Source organism: Paramisgurnus dabryanus, chromosome 22, assembly GCF_030506205.2.
Source record: "Paramisgurnus dabryanus chromosome 22, PD_genome_1.1, whole genome shotgun sequence".
Lineage (NCBI taxonomy): Eukaryota > Metazoa > Chordata > Actinopteri > Cypriniformes > Cobitidae > Paramisgurnus > Paramisgurnus dabryanus.
The window spans coordinates 10,245,495-10,267,260 of NC_133358.1; the positions used below are offsets into that span (position 1 = coordinate 10,245,495).

The 21,766-nt window shown below is 35.9% G+C and overlaps 2 protein-coding genes across 3 annotated transcripts; both read right to left on the minus strand.

Moving 5' to 3' along the window:
* Nucleotides 1–1,651: 1,651 nt before the first annotated feature.
* Nucleotides 1,652–7,365, minus strand: bdh1 (3-hydroxybutyrate dehydrogenase, type 1). Its single transcript, XM_065294737.2, has 5 exons — nucleotides 7,105–7,365; nucleotides 6,486–6,596; nucleotides 6,086–6,221; nucleotides 5,849–6,001; nucleotides 1,652–4,127 (listed from the first exon to the last, which is right to left on the minus strand). Exons 1-5 carry the CDS (start codon nucleotides 7,315–7,317, stop codon nucleotides 3,661–3,663), a joined length of 1,080 nt encoding a protein of 359 aa, XP_065150809.2. The 5' UTR covers nucleotides 7,318–7,365; the 3' UTR covers nucleotides 1,652–3,660.
* A 917-nt stretch (nucleotides 7,366–8,282) lies between these two features.
* On the minus strand, nucleotides 8,283–21,766 carry gyg1b (glycogenin 1b). 2 transcript variants are annotated; one of them, XM_065294739.2, is made up of 7 exons: nucleotides 21,610–21,766; nucleotides 20,631–20,766; nucleotides 19,293–19,467; nucleotides 18,256–18,418; nucleotides 13,445–13,571; nucleotides 10,914–11,127; nucleotides 8,283–10,578 (listed from the first exon to the last, which is right to left on the minus strand). In XM_065294739.2, the coding sequence occupies exons 1-7, from the start codon at nucleotides 21,614–21,616 to the stop codon at nucleotides 10,453–10,455; spliced, it is 948 nt and encodes a 315-aa protein (XP_065150811.2). In that variant the 5' UTR covers nucleotides 21,617–21,766; the 3' UTR covers nucleotides 8,283–10,452. The 2 variants fall into 2 exon arrangements, with proteins under 2 accessions (XP_065150811.2, XP_065150810.2); XM_065294738.2 differs by having other exon boundaries at nucleotides 8,283–10,581.

Sequence of the window (21,766 nt, forward strand, 5' to 3'; positions counted from 1 at the left end):
TGCAGCGTCTTGTTATGTGGCATGACCAAAAAAAAAATACATACATTTTAAGCATATTAAAAGTATGTGAATTGGGATGCAGCCTTTGCATGCATGTTTCCTTATAATATGTTGAAATATTCTGAAAAGCTGTATACAATACATAAGGGAAAGTATGCTCACCCTGTCAAAATCTTAATCACTTAAATTTCTCATCATAAAGCAGTGAAGGAACCACAGGCTTCCTCCTTTTTCTCATTGGTCTTCCCAGTTCATACTGAACCACTGAGGATTTTAATGTCAACGAAGGCTTTCTTCTAACTGTGCTTTTCACTATTTCTGGCTTTAGCCTGCTGGTTATTCACATTTCTTAATGGGAATATCCACATGACTACATCAAAATAAAATACTTTGTAAATACTCTGAAAATGTTTAACTATTAATTGAACTAAAATATGATAAATAAAATTGAATCAAAGTGCAAATGTTTGAAATATTCTCAGTAAATACAGATTAAAGGATTAGTCAATTTTCTTAATTAAAAAAATCCAGATAATTTACTCCGCAACATGTCATCCAAAATGTTGATGTCTTTCTTTGTTCAGTCGAGAAGAAATTATGTTTTTTGAGGAAAACATTGCAGGATTTTTCTCATTTTAATGGACTTTAATAGAGCCCAACATTTAATACTCAACTCAACACTTAACAGTTTTTTTCAACAAAGTTTCAAAGGACTCTAAACGATCCCAAACGAGGCATAAGGGTCTTATCTAGCGAAACGATTGTCATTTTTGACAATAAAAATAAAAATATGCACTTTTAAACCACAACTTCTGTCTAGATCCGGTCGTGATGCGTCAGCGTGACCCCACACAATACGTCATGACGTCAAGAGGTCACAGAGGACGAACGCGAAACTCCGCCCCAGTGTTTACAAGTGTGTTGTAAGAGGACCGTTCCTACGTTGTTGTATGTCAACTGATACTAATTAATGTCTTTGACTGTTTCTCAATACCAAGTACGCCAAACTCGGACTTGTGTCCTTCGTAGTTCGAACTTGCAAGTTCAGACTCGGAAGAACGAACTCCTGACGTAAAATGCATTCTGGGAAACTTCACTGTCATAAGTCCACACAAGTCTCCTCTGATGCATCCTCGATAAAATGGGTGGATCAAGAACACATCTGGGGATTTTATGTGAACTTGGGCTTAATGCGATCTTTGAATTGGAAGAGTACTGTGGCCGCGACTGATGACGTTTCACAAGTCCACAAGAACAGACAAGAACGCATATTGAGAAACGGCTTTTGTGTCAGTTTATTGTTTACAATGGTCCGCAAATGTGCATTTTATATATGTAACACGTGACCTCCCTACATCACTACGCATTTAGGTTAGGTCATGCTGGACCGGACCTAGACGAAAAGTTGTGCTTTAAAAGAGCATATTTTTTATTGTCAAAAATGACAATCGTTTCACTAGATAAGACCCTTATGCCTCGTTTGGGATCATTTAGAGTCTTTTGAAACTCCGTTGAAAAAAACTGTTAAGTGTTGAGTTAAGTATTAAATGTTGGGGTCCATTAAAGTCCATTAAAATGAGAAAAATCCTGCAATGTTTTCCTCAAAAAACATAATTTCTTCTCGACTGAACAAAGAAAGACATCAACATTTTGGATGACATGGTGGTGAGTAAATTATCTGGATTTTTCTTTTAAGAAAATGGACTGTTCCTTTAAGCATACTTTTAAAAAAATGCAAGGTTATTTTCAAACCAGTTTTGGGTCAAAAGGGGACACATCTAGTTGTTGGGTTAAACCAGGATAACAACAATGGGTTAACACAACCCAACATAAGTTAAATTACAACCCAACGCTGGGTTGATTAATAACCCAGCAGTTTTTAAAAAAATAGACAAGCAACACATGTGGCCTGCTGTCCAGTGCAACACAGGATCATTTTGATCTTTGTGAAAATTAACACAAAATGTAGGCAGGCACACTGTAAAAAATAATAGGCAGCATTTTTGTCAAATAAACATATTTTTTATGTTACTTTAACTTAACAAATAATTTTTTTATGCACAAATCCTCTTAAATTTTATATTTTTTGTCTAAAAACTAGACTTAAAGGAACAGTATGTAGGATTGTGGCAAAAACTAATATTGCAATCACAAAACTTGTGGCTAAAACTGGTACTGCAATCACACAACTGGCGGCCAATACACAAAATGACAACATAAACATCAGTTGAGGGCTGCAACTCCACTTTTTAAATGACAATATCCTGGCCAGACCACTGTTGTCAGTGATATAAGTATTTGAAATTAAAATAATTTCTTCATGTCTAATTACATATCAGGGCCATTTTATGATTAATTGATATACATTTCTTACATACTGTTCCTTTTAAAATTATTGTTTATGTTACTTTAACTTAACAAATTAAAATTTAATACAAATTAAAAAGTTAAACAATTTCAACTTGATTTTATAATGTTATGTCAACTCATCACAAGCCAAAACTTATAATAGTAGGTTGAATTGACTTGCAAAAGCAAGTTTTTTTAACTTCATGCTGCATTTTTTTACGGTGTATAACTGGGTAGGTATTTTTATTAGTACCCAAGGGTAAACTTGTTGCGCAGCCATCCATAGACACATAAGACATTGCATGTACAAATCTAAATAAAAACAAAAAAAAAATTTTATATAGCTACTGGTTACTAGAGTTTACTTTTACAAAATAATTAAACTGCTCAAAAATACAAACTTCATACTTTTTCAAAAATACAAATAATACAAACTTCATTTTTAGTCCAACTAGCATTCTTTGCCTGCCTGACTGAGTGCATTTTAGTAATTTTATTATCAGTGCACTGTTAAAAAATCCTTGTTACACTTTTAACATTTTGAGTTTAAACAACTTTTCAACTTTCTTGACTAGTGAAGAGTTGGTATAAATAAAACATAAAAAATTGAATGGGCTTAAGTTATTACAACTTTATTTTAATAATTTATAGCAACTTGTAACTAGCCAAAAAGTTGAAATGAATTATTAATTCAAGTTTAAAATTAAACATTCAAGTGCAACAAGGAATCAATTTTTACACTGTGGTGATTGACAGCAAGCCACAAATGCTGTTGTACCAAACCCAGAATATTTCTTTAAGCTCCGTGTGATTCTTCCTAAACCTAAATCAGAACTGAATACTGATTAAGTAAATTAAAGGGACTGTAAGTAGGATTTTAAGTGTTTTATTAATCAAAATCAATGTCTTTATTCATAAATATGTTCTCATTGGTGTCAAGTGACCTCTGCCAGTGATCTGACTTAAGCTTGTAAGCTTAGAATTTCTTCTCTTTAGTAACACTGAACAGGTAAGTCCAACGAGGCATCCATGTCATCCCGCTTTATTGATAAACTATAATAGCAGAGAGGGACAAAAAGCACTAGCCTACCAATGTGTTTTCATTCAGAACACGTGAACCAGCTGCAACGGAAAAGGAGATCAGTGATTACATAACGGCAACCATAGTTGCAACACGCATTTGGAAAGGCGAGGCGCTAGAGCACTGTTCGTTTGAATGCAAAATACAATTTCACCACTAGATGGGGGTAAATCCTACTTACTGTCCCTTTAAATGTAAGGCATATAATATTGATGTGATGAGAGCATACATTAGAAGTAGATTAAGTCTGAAATGGCTCCCGGAAGATGGGTCATTACTTGCATGCGGATCCACCAGTGCGCTTCCATAGGATTGTAGCGTGAATACGGCCGCTTCGATGTGATTGCATCCGTGATGTCATCCAATACCGGCTCTATTTCTCGCTGCCCGCTGTTGCAGTAGGAACGCATGAGAGCCATGTGCTGGTCAAAGTGAGCCTTCCCATAATCCTCCTGAACACCGGGGGGCGCCTCCTTCCATAGCTTCTCTGCCGTTGACGTTACTATATCGCGCGTAAGGATGCCGGTAGCCACGATAAAGTTTCCCGGTTCAATGACAGACACTTTGACACCCCAGGTCTTCATTTCGTACCTGAGACAGTCAGAAAAAGCCTCCACGCCATATTTGGAAACACAGTAAGGGGATCGGAGAGCGTTTCCCATTCTGCCGTACATGCTGGCCACGTTCACCACACGTCCTGTGATCAAAGAAGTGTACAGTGTTATAACTAAAAGTATATTTTTCACCAATTAATGGTAGATTACCATAAAATTGTGTAAAAATGAGCTTCTGTGGGATCAGCTAAACATTGGATTCTCAAAAATATGCAAAGTTCGCGGCATAGACTCTCTGAAAGACGTCCAAGAGTTTTGCTTGAGGCAGTTAGTGGACTCAAAAAGTTCAGTTCTCCTGAATTGCTTGTTAAAAAGTAGAGAGATATGCTTAAATCAGATGTTTACCGGGAGCGTCTCATTTGTGTGGCAGTTGATAAAGTGCACAACGTTGTTCTATGGTGAGTAATGTTGTTTATTTAGATGCTATTCGGTTGCATCTGGTTATTTTAATAACTGACTTGTTGCCAGCCGGTAAGTGCCAAAACGTGACGCTAGACGAAACAAACTGTGATTGGTTGTTTGACACGTCGGTCAAACAGCCTTGTGGGCGGGCTTTGTCCAGAAAAAGCAGTGGAAAAACCTTCAGTCTAGACACCAATAGCACAAACATGACTCCACACTAAAGTAAAAAAACCTGACTAAAGTCTATCGTTGTTAAAGGAATAGTCTACTCATTTTCAATATTAAAATATGTTATTACCTTAACTAAGAACTGTTGAATCATCCCTCTATCATCTGTGTGTGTGCACGTAAGCGCTGGAGCGCGCTGCGACGCTACGATAGCATTTAGCTTAGCCCCATTCATTCAATGCTGCCATTTAGAGATAAAGTTAGAAGTGACCAAACACATCAACGTTTTTCCTATTTAAGACGAGTAGTTATACGAGCAAGTTTGGTGGTACAAAATAAAACGTAGCGCTTTTCTAAGCGGATTTAAAAGAGGAACTATATTTTATGGCGTAATAGCACTTTTGTGAGTACTTCAACTCGCCTGAAAAGTCCGCTCCCCTTCTCACTCTCATAATGGGAGAGGGAGGGTGTTACTGCGGCAAGTCGAAGTACTCCCAAAAGTGCTATTACGCCATAAAATATAGTTACTCTTTTAAATCCGCTTAGAAAAGCGCTACGTTTTATTTTGTACCACCAAACTTGCTCGTATAACTACTCGTCTTAAATAGGAAAAACGTTGATGTGTTTGGTCACTTCTAACTTTATCTCTAAATGGCAGCATTGAATGAATGGGGCTAAGCTAAATGCTATCGTAGCGTCGCAGCGCGCTCCAGCGCTTACGTGCACACACACAGATGATAGAGGGATGATTCAACAGTTCTTAGTTAAGGTAATAACATATTTTAATATTGAAAATGAGTAGACTATTCCTTTAACTACAGGCTAACAACAGGTGGAAAATGATTGGGAAAACACTGCTTAGTGAAGGTTGGAACATAAACATTTATCAGCAAAGTCCCTTTAAAGGGGGCATTTCACAAGACTCTTAAATGTAAAATAAATCTTTGGTGCCCCAGAGTACGTATGTGAAGCTTTAGCTCAAAATAGCATATAGATAATTTATTATAACTTTTATGTTAAAATTGCCACTTTATAGGTGTGAGCAAGGGGAGCCAAATTTCAATTATCTATTTTTTTCACATGCTTGCAGAGAATGGTTTACCAAAACTACTTTACTAGGTTGATATTTTTCACATTTCACATCTAGGTTGATAGAAGCACTGAGGACCCAATTATAGCATTTAAACATGGAAAAAGTCTGATTTTCATGATATGTCCCCTTTACACATTTTACCTTTAGCCCTGCGTATAAAAGGCAGAAAGGCTTTGGTTACGCCGATCATTCCCCATAGATTAACCTCTGCAACCTGCTTGTATGTGTCCATGGTTGTGAACTCCACTTCACCAAAGGTTGAGATCCCAGCATTGTTCACAATAGCCCACAAGCCTGCACAACATGAGATCAGAAAGACTCACAAGTTAAAAAGTTCACACTATGCAATATGAGGAAAAAAGATAAATTAATCACCACCTTTCTCTGGGTCTTCCAGGTTGGCTTTCACAAACTCGACGGCCTGGGACACCTGCTCCTCATTGCAAACATCCAGCTGTACAACCTTTAACTTTTCCGAATGAAGATTTTCCAGAACTTTTGCACCTTCTCCATCCTCATGAGACACAAATACATTACACACTTGTTTAAGCACACTTATTAGTTAGCAGCATTAGGAATGAGTGGTATAAAGTACAGTGTAAATGTGTCAGGGAATTTTAACCCATAATTTTGAAGAAAAAGGGAGTTGAAGGAATGATGACACACAAATGTAAGAATGATCTGCAAGAATCTTGTGAAATACATTTCTCCATTCAACAGTTGAGGTAAAAGAGAAGCTAAAACCTGTTGCACATTGCAAGAATAGTTGAGCCATTACCTTTGAAAGACAACCGGCAAACACAGTAAAACCAAGCTGATGCAAGTGCTTAGCCAACGCATGTCCAAATCCACTGTCACAGCCAGTAATGAGCACAGCCTTCCCATCAACCTGCAATGGCAACGGCATCACATTGAATGATTTATTTTGCTACGTTTCATTTACAAATGTATGCAATATTATCATGTGTGTTCCCTTGGGATCAAACCAAATGACCATTGCATTGCTAACACTAAGCACTCCCAATGAGGCTACAGTAAATTATAGTTTAATTATAAAACATTTTCTTCTTCATGACTTTAAAAAACATTTGGAAATTTAAAATTACTATATTTGGGATTTTCAATGATTTCCGAGAAAATTCGTTTCATTTATAAAGAAAACAAACAGAAACTCATGTATTACTCATCATAAGAGTTCATCACATAAACGCATTACATTTTCTATAAATGTTAAATGCAAACTATTGTACTGTAAAAATGCCACACGTGAATTTCATCCTGCATGCCTGTATCTGACACTACTATATTACAATCTAAGCGTTTGTGTAGATGGCATCGTCTGAAAAGCTGCTTTATGAAGTTTGTATTCATGTGCGCTCGCGCACACTGTACTTTACCTTTACAGTTCCTCTGGGCAGCCGCGGTATGGCTACATACAGAACGAACAGCGCGTACACGAGCACGATGCACTCAGTGACGCTCGCCTCCGGGAAGCCGCAGCATCGCGCGAAGAGGTTGAGCACGGACGGCAGGCCGAAACCCAGCACGAGCGTCAGAAACACCGAGAACCCGACGAGGAGCGCTCCTCTCATCACCGCCAGCGCAGCCATCTTGAACAAATGTTGACAAATCGCACGGGGGCGGGGCTATGGGGTCTTAGCTCATGAATTATGCAAGATGCAAATGATCGCCTGTAGTAAGGGGATGCTACCGATATAAATACGATAATTATAATATTTAATATTAAGAAATTTAGCTACGATATATCATGCTTCATAGAATAATAACTTTGTAAATAATCATAATATTAAAAAATATATATAATTTGACAAAAATATGTTTGTGTGTGTGTCCATTTAAAAAAATAATCTCGTAATAATTATATAATGTTACAATATTCTATGAAACATCATATACACACAAAAATGTACAGTTTACTACATGTGCACTGCATTTTTATCCAAGTTTTATTTTCAAAGCATCTTAAGGGATAGTTCACCCAAAAATGAAAATTCTGTCATCATTTACGCACTCTTATGTTGTTACAAACCTGTATAAATTGAATGATGAACACAAAGAAAGATATTTTGAGCAATGTTTGCAACCAAACCGTCATGAGCCCTATTAACTTCCATAGTATTCTTTTATCCGACTACAGAAGTGAATGGGGCTCATGAACGCTGGGCTGCAGTTCCATCAGAACCCACTTGGTGGAGTCGTGCATTTGATTTGATACATTTCAGGTATCAAATGTTTTTCAAACAGTGATAAAATAAAGTAACAGTACGTGTTTATTGCAATCCTAATTAAGATAACTCAGAACGCACTACTATATGGTATGCATTATTACACTTTAAAAAGTATTTTTGTCAAATCAACATATATTTTTATGTTAAAAAATTAAGTTTTCAAGTTGATTTTATAAGTTATGCCAACTTTTCACAAACGAAAAACTTAAAATAGTAGGTTGAATTGACTTGCAAAACCAAGTTGTTTTTAACTTAATGCTGCATTTTTATTGTATACTAGATCATATTTAATAAGAGCATGGCGAATAAATGAGACCCGAATGATTTGAAGTTTATTATATATTATTTTTGCAGGACACTGATGCCCTGTAACAATGGATGTAACTGAAATGGAGAAAATACAAATAAAAAAGTGAAAAGGCAAATTAAAAAGTGCAAACATGCACAATGGATAACACAGTAACATCTGTAAACGAGAGAACAAGATCAACATCAGAACAGGACAGTACGAAAATCCCGACAAAGAATGTAACATTTAACATCAAACCTTGAAAAAGTGAAACCATATGACAATTTACAGAAACTGTCTAAAAGATATTGACTTTTTGATATAAAGTAAACACATTTTAAAATACAGGCAATATGAAAAAAAAAAATGAGTTTAAATTGCACTATTTAAAGCAATTTGAGCTTTGATCAAGTTTCAAGTTGATCACTTGATGATAATAATAATAATTTTTATACAGCGCCTTTTAAAGTAGCTTCTCAGGGTGTGCTTTACATAAAACAAGCTTGAAGTTGATAAACATATGTGCTATCAGTAAGTGCTTATAAGGATCATCATGTCAAGTAAAAGCTGGTAGATGGGTTACCCTAAAACTACACTACTTATCAAATGTTTAGGGTCATTCTTTGTATGTTTAATAGTTTACTCACTAACATTGGAATAACACTTTACTTGGAGAACTGTGACTACAAAATCCAAAATTAAAACTATTTTGGCATCTTCAATAGTCACCCTTAGAATCATGCAGCTTCTTAAGGTCTCACACTGAGATGCTTCTTAACAGTATTGAATGGATTTGTATATATTCCTTTTCTTTTATGATTAGGCCCAAGTGCTTTATAAAAAAATAACCATAAATGTGACCCTGGACCACAAAACCAGTCATAAGGGTCAATTTTTTAAATTGAGATTTACATCATCTGAAAACCGAATAAGCTTTCCATTAGTGTTTTGTTTGTTAGGACACGACAAAATGTGGCCGAGATACAACTATTTGAATCTGAGGTTGCAAAAAAACTTAAATATTGAGAAAATCACCTTTAAGATTGTCCAAATTAAGTGCTTAGTAACACATTATTGATGATAAATAAAAGTTTGATATATTGATGCAAGGATTATCCTAACATGATCTTAATTTAACTCTTCCCCCACCATTGACAAATTATCTCGTCAATTAAGAGAAAACATTTGCATTAAAAAAATGTGTTCCTGATGATTTTTTATCTGCAATACCGCAATTATCCAATATAAATGACCAAATTTATGAAAAAACTGATGCCAAAACGTTATTTACTAATTTTAAACTCTGCACTGTATTTTTTTTTGTTGAATCAACTCGGATTTTCAAGTCATTTCAACTTACTATTATTTATCTTGACTAGAGGTGAGTTCCTTTATAAAATTAAGTTGCCTTTTCTCAACTATATTTTATAAGTTGTGACAACTTATCTCTGTTGACATGACTTGTAAATCTGAGTTGATTTAACAAAAAACTTTAAGGCAGCAAAGTATTTTTTACAGTGTGTGTATGTTTTGATAATCATTCTGAATCTAATCTCTAACAAAATTCCTTTAAAAAATGCCATTATTTCACATTTTTTGCTTAAAAAATATATATATATATTTTTTTAAAGAAAAATACCCATCTTTTTTATAAGCAGAGAAAAAAATATAGATAGGATGAAACTTTTTTCCCATTTAGTTTGTGTATTGTTAGTTTGAAAGCAAAGGGGCCTGTTCTTTCATTTGGTATTTGTATGTTTATATATTTTTAGAAGAAAATTGTTGGGTATTGCTACAAATATACCCATGTGACTTATGACTGATTTTGTGGTCCAGGGTCACAATTTTGTTTTGCAATGTAAGAATTTGATGTTGGCACAATTCTGTTTTCTTCACATACATTCATAACAAAATGTTGTCATAACAAAAGCTTTTAATATAGTTTTTAATTCAATCAAGTGACCTAAACATTTTCACTTTTTTAAGCTCAAGAAAGTGTTATGCAGATTTTGCATGGAAAGGCTTTAGTTCTTGCAAGTGTATAAAAAAGAAAGAGTGAAATGATTTAACATATCACAAGTGTAACAGCATTGCATAGCTCATTTGCTTCCCAAACAATAGTAACAGTAAACTGTATCTAAACTTGTTACTCTGCAAAAACTGCATGTTGAGAATTTGCGATTTTTTATCCCCTCACTGAATCCTTTTTATTTAAGGAAAGCATCAAGCTTTATCTGAATGTTGTCAAAAGAGTCGTTTCCCATGTAGTCGGCCTGACCTTGTTCCCACCTCTTCCTGCGCTCTGCTGAGGTCAAAGGGGGCAGAGGATCCTCCTGCTGACAACAAATTGATAAAAAAAACAAGAAAATAATTTACAGTTTAAAAGTCCCATATAAACTGACAAAGAAACCTCCATCCCAATTTGCATGTGTATGAACTAAAAAAAACAAAAACGATACGACTTTATTAATACTTAATTAAGGCCAACAAAGTAAATAAATGTAATTAATAAATAATTTACTAAAGTACATACTGTATTGTGCACAGTATAAGCTATGGGAATTGGGATGCAACCAAGCATACATATGGAAATTCATCTTTCACGCACAACTTATATTGTGCAAAGTTTAATACACCGTATAGTAATGTGTCAGATTTAAGGTCTTACTTCACAGCCGGAGTTAAAGGGCAAGTCTCCATACTCTCTGAGCAACATGGGCACCACTTCCCTACTGTACAGATGCCACCACTCCAGGAGAAAGCTGGGGTGAGAGGTCGCCTCATGAACATCCCCTCTCACTCTCCTCTGCTCGGGGTCATACGTGTAACTCCACGGCTTCATCCGCCCTAGGAAGTGGACCACTTTTGCATTTGCACCATATCTAAAAACACAATGAGACTTTATTCAGCAGGGATTTCTGCATTCCTTTAGCACCAAATAGCCTTGAGTCTCTTGGGGATTTGATGGTGAGTGTCAGACATCATACTGTAGATTCTCAATTGGATTCAAGGGTGGGCCCTGGGTAGGTTACTACACAATACCGTCTTTCTTTAAAGCCTAAAAATATGTGTCATGTTTTCCAAGCTTGAGTCCTTAGACAAATGGATTTGCTTTCCATTGGCTTAAAGTATGTTGCCAGTTCCTCCTGCTAAAATCAACTCCAGAGACGACTATACTTTATGTATTTATTTATTATTCACACCATTCCAGCATATATGGCTATATATATGGCGAGACCCGGCTAATCCATACACAAGTTAGGGGAGAAGCAATTTGGCCTGTGGGAGAAAACTGAAGTACTCTGACACAGGTAGGACATGCAATCTTTACATCGAAAGGCCACCTGACCTAGCCGGGGCTCAAACCAGGGACCTTTTTGCTGTGAGGCAACAGTGGGGTGCCCGTGGAAAAAACTAACATGGGGTTAGTTGTAACACGGACTGTTTACATTATTGCACAAGGTTGATCGTTTTGTTTTTCCAGTATTTTTTCACGCTGCCAAAACACGATCTCCCGCAAATTATTGGCAATGTATAATGTTTTTCCAGAGAGTTATTGAAGAACGAGTGTTTTGGTGGCATGTAAGTAAATTTTTTCATCATATGTTTTTTTGGTTTATAAGTTGGGTGTGTAAGATACCAAATCCAATGCTATGTCATATTAATCAGTGTCTTGTTGACTAAAACATAGCATGGTTTTGAAATATGTCTGCAGCTCTTAGCAACGTTTTTGGTGGGCTTGAAAATATTTTTGACCCAGCGGGGTTAATTGTAACGCTGTGTTACAACGAACCCCTCAGCACTTACGATATGAAAACCGCTAATGTTAGCGTAATTCTTGCTGTTGTTTTAAATAGGCTACACATGAATTATTGCTGGATGCCAACAAAATAAATGTGCCTCTCTTATCAAAAATCGTGTGTCAAATTTATTTTTGTTCATATCTTTAATATTGATTGAATAAGGTCACGTCAAAGATTGAAATCATGATAAAATGAATGAATAAAATCAGACTTTAATGCTTATTATCTCAGAATTTGATTTTGAAACTGTAGTATGTTATTACAAACTGGGTCACATATAAAAAAATGTTTTATCATATTTGCACTGCTTTTCTCACACATTTAGACATTTGTACCCATTAATAATTGAGCTATTGTTAGAAAAGGGCTGGATGAATGAATACAGTGTCTATTATAGGCAAATATATAAACAATATCCACTTCAAGTATATAGTCAAAATAGTATTGAAATATTTGCCTGCAAGCGTCATTTTTATCAAGTGTTACAACTAACCACCTGCCTGTTTCAATTAACCCCACCAATGGGGTAAGTTGTAACGTTTGCACTTCTGTCACGTTTGGTGTAATTGTCCAAGAATGGTAAGTACTAAAAACAAACTTCAAATGTTTATTTGTAGCAGAGATGTGTGTGTTGCTTCTGTAAAAATATAATTAATCAAACTCAAATTTTTTTGAATGATTGAGCCAAAACCAAAAAGCATTAGGTTGTATCCACTCTCCCCTACTACCCACTGTGCCAAAAGCTAGTTAGTATTGACCTGCTTTCCACTATTCACTCTATTCACTCAATCTGTAAAACTCCTAAAAAACGTTTAAAACTCAACCAGTGTTGTAGAAATACATGTAAAAAAGTAAATTTCCCTATATGCAATATGAATGTGGGAGTAAGGCTCTATTTTAAGCCATTGAATCAGTTCTCCAGAGATCCCACCCTTATGCTCTTTACCATCCTCTACAAATTTGTCTCATGTGAAGGCGTGTGACCAACAGATAATGGATACGTCACAGCACTTTTCAGGTGGAGGAAAACCTACAGCATTTTGTACAGTAACATCAAAAGCAACCATAGTGGTGCAACTACGTTGGAATCTATGATTGATGTGTGAATAAAAACAACACTTTAATATTTGATATCATTTCTGGTTGCTGCCCTGGGATCTGTATAGAAATTTGGCATTGCGAAATTCCCGTGTTAATGCAGCTTAACATCTACATAACATGACTGTTACCTAATATCATATGTATATGTACAGTCTTCATATGACGCGCTCGAGGATCTTCTTACTGTCTAGTCTTGACAGTCACCAGATGGCAACATCAATATAGTCTGGAGCGATGACGTTACCAGCAGGAGTCATTTGTGAAGTGCTAAGCAGTGCATAGGAGTATCACTTACTGTTTAAATGCTGGAAGATAGGTGTATATTGCTATGCTGCTCATATTATAGATGAATGGAAGATGTTTGGTGATGTCAGCTGTTGACCAGTCACTGAAGAAGCCGTTTAAAACTCCCTGGTCTCCTCCTGTTGGAAAAATAACCTTTAATTATGCGGTTAAAGGTGATAACGGTTTTCCAAAGAAAATCCCATCCTCTGTTTAACCAGCCTTTATTTAATCATCTATATAATATCCAGCTATATAGCAAGCATTGAGTGTAGGAGTAATATTATGCAGATACAGTATGGATATGGATGTGGGTACTTGAACACATCTGTTATCAGTCTGTAGATTTATTACTGTATGACTGCCATAAACAATGTGTGTATGATTTATCTATTAAAGGGATAGTTTACCTAAAATCCTGTCATCATCCAACTCATATGGGGTTTCAAACCCACAAGAATTTAAACAGATCAACCAAGATGCCTGGAATAAACTGCTGATAAAATTCTAGGTTTCGGATTTCTCCTCAGGGTCTTCCTTTGTTCAAGCGGCTCAACAAACATTGCTGTGGCCTTTAGTTGTTCATTTTGAGAGGATGAGCAGAACCGTGCAGGAATGCAGAGGGTTTATTGATGGTTGACATTGGCAGTGGATGAGAACAGGACCGTGAGATGCCCGCTGGACGTCAGGACTGCAATAACCGGGTGAATGGAAAGATGCCCACACCAAATTGCTTGTGCGAGTGAACACAGATATGCTTTGTCTTTGAAAAACTGTCGACTTAATGGCCTGCAAAGCTGGAAGTGATTTGGCCGATTTAAACTCAAGTTATTGTGTATTCATGGCTGTCTGATATATAAAACATCTCTATTGCTCACATTCAGGCCTGAAAGCACTACGCAGGTACATGTACATGTACCCTGTTAGATCCCATTCATTATATTTATTTGTATTAGTAATGAGCTATATATTTTTCCAGCATTTATTAACCATTGTTAATATTCATAAACTACTTACAATACACTTCTTTGATGTTTGTTCAAGTTAGTTACATTTATGCATTTTGCAGATGCATTTGACCTATACACTGCAAAAAATGATTTTCAAGAAAAAAATGTCTTAGTATTTTTGTCTTGTTTTCAGTAAAAATATCTAAAAATTCTTAAATTAAGATGCCTTTTCTTGATGAGCAAAACGAACCAAGAAAAGAAGTCTAGTTTTTAGACCAAAAATATTAAATTTAAGTGATTTTGTGCATAAAACAGGCAAAAAAAGCAGCCAATGGGGTAAGCAAAAAAAATCTTGAACATTTTTCTTAAACACTAAATTCAAGAAAAATGTATTACCCCATTGGCAAATTTTTTGGTTGTTTTATGCACAAAATCACTTAAATTTGATATTTTTGGTCTAAAAACTAGACTTCTTTTCTTGGGTAGTTTTACTCATCAAAAAAAGCATCTTAATTTAAGAAATGTTTGATATTTTTACTGAAAACAAGATTGAAAATCTTTTTTTGCAGTTTACATGATCACTCAGTATTAAACCCATGATCTCTGTGTTGCTAACGCAATGCTTATTGTGCATTATTGTTAACACAAAAGCTTTGATGCTACAAATGTATTGTTATGTAAATGTTGAAATTAACATTAATACTAATAGAAGTATTGTTTAGTTGTAGTTCATGTTAGATCTTAATAGATTATAATAATTAATATTAATATTATTAAAGATTAATAAGAAGAACTTGATAAATGATTGTAAGTACACAGTTAACAGTACCCATTGACTTCCATAGTCGGGAAAACTGTGATGTTACCATTTATCAAAATATCTTTAAAAAACTCATACAGGTATACAACCAGAGGTAAAGGGAATGGCGACAGAATTTTCATTTCTTGGTGAACTATCCCTTTAAACTTTGGCATGTTAGCTGACAAGGTTTGTACTATTGCCGTAAAAGATCAAATCTCATTGGTAAGGATGAGGAAAAGAGAGTTTTGACATGACTATTTTTAGGAAATAGGACTTTGATACTTTTAATTGAAAGATTATGGTCTTCTGACCAGTAGCAACATACCCAGAACTTCCTAGCAACTGCATTTACCCCAAAAATACCCAAAACACCCTTTCCATTGAAGTGGTGGAATTGACATAGACAAGCACCACTAGCATTTAGTTCAAAAATATGTAAAAATCCAGATTCTTATGTTCTTCTTTCCTAAGTTTCGTACAGATGTATTTGAGCAGGAGATGCCATAAGATTACAGTAAGTCAAGACAAGTTCATTTCATCCATGTTGTGGCTATAAACAAACCTTGCTAAAAATAAAGCAATTAGTACAAATTAGCACACCATTACAGCATTAATGTACCAATGGGAAACGGACCAGAAGATGTTGCAAAGATATCAAGTGTTATTTCAAAAGCCAACGTGGAAGCCAAAAATAAACAAAATCTCTCATTGGTCGCAGCTGACAAGACTCTTCTTTTAAACCATGCAAATGCTGCAAAGCCTAATTATCACAACCCAAACCATCAGCTCCTTTAAAGTGACCAAAGCTATAATAGAAAAGTTGTCACTGGGATGGTAATTTTTAAAAAGGCCTTAACCCTACTAAAATATCCAGCTAAGACCAGCATAAACTGGTAGCTGGTTTTAGCTGGAACTCCCAGCTTGGCAAAGCTGGTCAAGCTGGTCTTTCAGCCTCTTGCTACACCCAGCTAATACCAAGCTGGGAGACCATTACAGCCTTTTTTTTGGTACAGTGTTTTGAAGAGCTTCTTGAAGTAGAGTTCACCCTAACAAACCAACAATCTACTGTAATTGGTTTCTCATTGGTCATGTTCAAACTCACAGCAAGATCCATAAGAATGAGTCCACTGTCTTGCTGAGGTAAAAACAGGCCAAAAACATTTGCCAAAAATCTTGGCAAACTTTCCTTTCAGTCACCTATACTAACCGGCATGTGTGAACAATTATCTGTCTTCTTATCAAATAAGTTGTAATAAGGATTAGTGCATGCTTTATTCGTTACTAAACCCATAAAAGTTGCATAACATGCAATTATGCCAAGAAGTGGCTGCAGGAATTAAAGAAAAATGGTTGCCTTGAATGGGTTTTTGTTTGCCGCGCCAGCCCTAGGCCAAATTCCTCTTGCTTTATATTCGCTTGAGATAATTTAGTTATGTAAATGAGTAGAGACAGCTTAATTATGATAAACACATTAATTATGTGTAAGATAAACACATGTCAAAGTATTGGGTGTGTAGGTATTTACAAAGATTTGTCAGATGGAACTGTATGCAAGTTGCTTTAAACCAGCTTTCTAAAACAAGATTGTATAAATATAGGGATAATTGTAAAAGCTAGTTTTAATTATTTGCTACAGCTAGCCATATTTTTTATTTTTTTACTTTACAAATTATCTAAACAAATGGCATGTTTCTTTTCAGGAAGTGCTGCACATATTTCTGAAAGCATTTTTATTCCAGGCTATCCGACTTGTTGTGACATGTTACTTTTCTCCAGAGTATTCCCATCAGAAAACACTGCCATATGTAGAAATGACCTTTACCAAACTAATGGCTGGAAATGCTGGAACAGAAGCCCCAAAAATAATATGCAGATCACAGTGTACATCATGCTTTACTTGTGTCTTAAAATATGACAAACTCATAAAAAAAGACAAACTCCCAAACATAAATAAGTGCAGCTGGGCAACCAAAAACTGAGACCATTTCATTTGCAGATGGGATAATAATCAATTATTTACAGTGTTTGGAGTCGAGCTTTATTCCTCAATGGACATTTTGTACTTTTACCAAAAAATTTAGCAAACTATGCTTGCTGGCTTGTTTTTAATAACTGGCTTAAATGTCCATGATGATCAACAATATGCCCAGAGCATTCATTTAATGCGCACTACTCTGAAATTCATTTGCTCCCATTTAAAGGTGCACTGTGAAACCTTTAAAAGGATCTCTTGACAGAAATGCAATATAATATACTAGTGATGCACCGATGTATCGGCCGCCGATATTTATCGGCCGATTTTTGATGAATTTGAAACCATCGGCATATCGGCAATAGCACAGGAAAGGCTGATACCGATTGTTTATTAATTAACTGCATAAAGAAATCCATTATATGTTAAAAAAAAAATGAGTTAATGTTGTTAATAAAATAAATGCTGAATAGCAAAAACCACCTTTTAAGGTTGTCACGCTGTCTTATTATATTAGTTTTTGCTTAATTTGTGCCTCTCTTATTATGTTGGTCAGTTGAATGTTTATTAGATCCAATCCATGTTCAGTAAAAATAATTTGATGCAGAAATAAACTAGCTTATAGACCAGCTGTATAGTATTGTATACAAGTGGTTAATATCGGTATCGGCATCAGTATCGGCCAGAAGTTGTCTGTTTAAATCGGTATCGGCCCAAAAAAATCCTATCGGTGCATCCCTATAATATACATAACTATATTATCAGTGGTGTATAAAGACCATACATAATGAACTGTATTGTTTTTATTACCTTAGAATGAGCCGTTTATATCTACATACACCACAGGTCCCCTTACATGGAAGTAGCCGTCATGTTTTCTACAAACGGCTCTACAGAAAGCATTTCGTCCCTACATTGTCTCAGACGACGATGCGTTTGTTCTGTGACGGCTACCATAGCTTCACTATTTATTTTTAAAAGAGAGGGGTGAGCTGAGCTGTTGATTGCAATTCATCACTAGATGCCATTAAAAATCTACACAGTGGACCTTTAAAGTAAGACCTCCAATACAGATAAATGAATGATGGGGTTTTACTCACCATCAAAGCTGCCGTGCTCTGTGCAGTACTGAAGAAGTTTGTCGTAGGTTTCATTAGACGGGCGAAACACGAACACACCAGAATTAAAACAATCCGGCCATCCTGGATCGGGGGCTGCAGACAGCTCCTCTCTGTCAAACAGCTCATCTATGTTTGATACCACCTATAGTACATCAGAGCAAATGATAGCAACCTCAACTCTGGACTGCTACAGCATCACCATATTAGTGGGAATTGTACTTTAAGAAAAAAGAAAACAAAACAAAAGCACGCAAATGGGTGCTTGACCAAAAACTGGTTAATTTTACCCAAAAGGTTATCTGAATGTGTTTGTTAGCACATTGCAGCACTAATGTGGCTAAAGATACTATTGTCTCAGACTATATTTACAGGAATCAGATCTATTTTTAACCTAAAGTGCTCACTGTCTGTTGCCTGTTGGTAAGTGAGTGAGGAGCTGTAGCTCATTTGCATTTAAAGGTACACACACGAAAACAGCGCTTTTTTGCTTCCACCCAAATAGGGGCGTTTTGGACATTTAACAAATGATCTGTGTGGTATTTTGAGCTGAAACTTCACAGACACATTCTAGGCACACCTGAGACTTATATTACATCTTGTAAAAATAGGCATAATATGGGCCCTTTAATGTTTCCTAGGTCACTATAGCCCACATAACCCACAAACTAAAAGACTATTCAGGTTAATTCGGGTGTGAAATGTCCAGTTTTCATCATTCAATCGATTTCTGATGCAGGAAATCATGTTGCATGTACATGCATTTTCTCTTTGAACAACGTGTTTCACTGACACATCATGGAGATCTAAGCTGAGGGAACAAATGCAAGCCCAGTTAAACATAATAGTAAAAGCACTGTGTTTTGCACTGAAGGGGAGGTTGTGTAATTTAAATGACATAAACCATTTAGACAAACCACACTGTAAAAATGTTTATGCCTGTCTTCACAAAGCATGTCTTCACAAACCCATCGGTGTGGAATAAATAACCATAATTGATTTATGGGAATAATACTCACCAATGTGTCTGCATCCATAAAGACACATTTAGAGTAGTGTGTTAGTGTCCAGCAGTGCAGTTTGGTAAATGTGACACCAAGCTCAGGTCTCTTCATCATGACCAAATGTGCTGTGTCACCACTGTCCATCACATCCACCAGCCTCACCTCATCGTAGATCTCTTGAAGCACAGATCTAAAGAGATTTAAAAAAAAAAAACATTATTTTTAATAACCCACCCTAAATCGATTTTGTCCCCTTTCTTACTGCATTGCAAGCAAACATACACTATTTACATGTGCTAAAATGCACAATAACGTTGAGATGACACATTAAAGGACTTATTAGAGGGGACTTATCATAAAAATCAGACTTTGTCCATGTTTAAGTGCTATAATTGGGTCCCCAGTGCTTCTATCAACCTAGAAAATGTGAAAAAGATCAACCCAGTAACTTAGTTTTGGTAAACCATTCTCTGCAAACATGTGAAAAAATAGGTAATTGAAATTTGGCTCCCCATGTGATGTCAGAAAGGGATAATACCGCCCCTTAATCTGCACTATCCAACCATAGCAGTGCCATTTAGTGCAGAGATCAGCACATTTGCATTTAAAAGGACACACCCAAAAACGGCACATTTGTGCTCGCACCTACAAAGTGGCAATTTAAACATGCTATAATAAATTATCTATGGGGTATTTTGAGCTAAAACTTCACATACATACTCTGGGAAACCAAAGATTTATTTGACATCTTAAAAGAGTCTTGTGAAATGTCCCCTTCAAAATAATTAATTCATTTTTTATGGTACTCTTGAAAACAAACACTTCAAACATTTTGCTAGACATCTACTTTGTTTTACAGAACATGAAATTAAAGCTGCAGTGTGTACATTTTAGCGGCATCCAGTGGTGAGGTTGCGAATTGCAACCAATAGCTCAGTCCACTGCTCACCCCTCGTTTTGAAACGCATAAAGAAGCTATGGTACCCACCACTGGAAAAACATGTAATTGACGGAGACAACTTAGTAAAAAAAGTTTGTCCGTTAAGGGCTTCTGTAGAAACATGGCGGCACAAAATGGCGACTTCCACGTAACGGGACCCTCTCTGTGTATGAAGATAAAAACGTCTCATTTTAAGGTAATGAAAACATAACAGTTCATTATAAAAAGGTCTTTATACACCCCTGATAATATAGTTTTGTATATTATTTTGCATTTCTGTCAAGAGATCCTTCTAAAAATTACACACTGCACCTTTAAGTAAATTACTACACAATAAATAAAAGTTCAGAAGAAAGAATGTTCAGCACATATAAACACATACTGTATGTGTTAAACAGCATGTATTTTTCTACCTGGACTGATCTGACACATGCCGTCCAATGAGCACCACCAGTTTATTTGAAGTCTTGTGGATCTTTAGGGAGGTCCCAAGCACCATGGCTCCCTTTGCATAGCTATCATTTGTGGCCAAGGTGACAAATGCCTGTTCTGTGAAAGAAATGGAGGAGTTATAAAACATCATAACATTTACATAACATTTATTTTTTTCATCGCATTGTACTGTTTTTGGTTAATTCATATTTTCTGTATTAAGCAGGCATATTATAGGGATGTACAGTAATGAAAATCGTGTACAGGCAGAAGCAGGAACTAAAGTTTCTTGGTTCTGCAAATAAATAATATAAACAAGCGTTGAGAAGGTCACATTAGTGCGACAAAATATACACCCCCTGATGCAGCATTACAGTCCCTGTCATCAGCATTAATGCGTAGTACAATACGTTGTACAAAAATTATATGCATTAACCAGACAGTACAGTATATCATCTTAAGCCTGTTTATAGAGTTTTAACAGCGAGTAAATACATTTAACTGTATAAACATTTACATACTAAAGCTTTGAGTGACTTTATGACAGAAGTTTGGATGCGCTAAACGACGCGTGCTGCTACTGCTCTGCTACTACTGCAGAGACGCGACATGCATTTTTCGCATAGGCTACATAACAAGTCTGCCAAGAAATATGCATCGCAAACAGATTTGATATTCACAAGTCATGCATTTCAATACAAACCAATATTACACAAACTGCATACCCAGAGCCATGTAAAATATGAATATGATAAATGCAATATCCGCAGCTCTGATATCTTGACTAAAAAAAATAACCCGAAAATCTGTCATCTCTGTATGAGCATCTGTATACAGCTCATGTAGCAATCATATCTTTCAGCTGTTCACAGGTGCTCCTGCGTAATATTTCGAGTTCCTAAAAACATTCAATCTAAACTTGAGCAGTTCAAACATACACAGCATATATCTGTCACATACCTGTCATGATTGATATTTGTGAGTCAAAGCTACCTTGTAGCTCGAACTCCCCAAGGATAGCAGCTTGCCTTAAATTAAAGAGACTATGAAATAAACTGTGATCTTTTTTATATCATCGTGGACTAACTACGCTGCGAGTCACGTGACCAGAATGTGC

Bases quoted from the DNA above. Each gene is read 5' to 3' on its own strand.
- bdh1 (XM_065294737.2), bottom strand. From the start codon at position 7,317: ATGGCTGCGCTGGCGGTGATGAGAGGAGCGCTCCTCGTCGGGTTCTCG. The intron at 6,002-6,085 runs GTGGTGATTAAT...CATGTTGTGCAG, and splicing joins CCTGGAAGACCCAGAGAAAG to GCTTGTGGGCTATTGTGAAC. The intron at 4,128-5,848 runs GTAAAATGTGTA...CTTTGATCACAG, and splicing joins TTTTATACGCAGGGCTAAAG to GACGTGTGGTGAACGTGGCC.
- gyg1b (XM_065294738.2), bottom strand. The intron at 13,572-18,255 runs GTGAGTAAAACC...TTTTTCCAACAG, and splicing joins AGAGCACGGCAGCTTTGATG to GAGGAGACCAGGGAGTTTTA. The intron at 10,582-10,913 runs GTAAGACCTTAA...ATTTGTTGTCAG, and splicing joins CCTTTAACTCCGGCTGTGAA to CAGGAGGATCCTCTGCCCCC.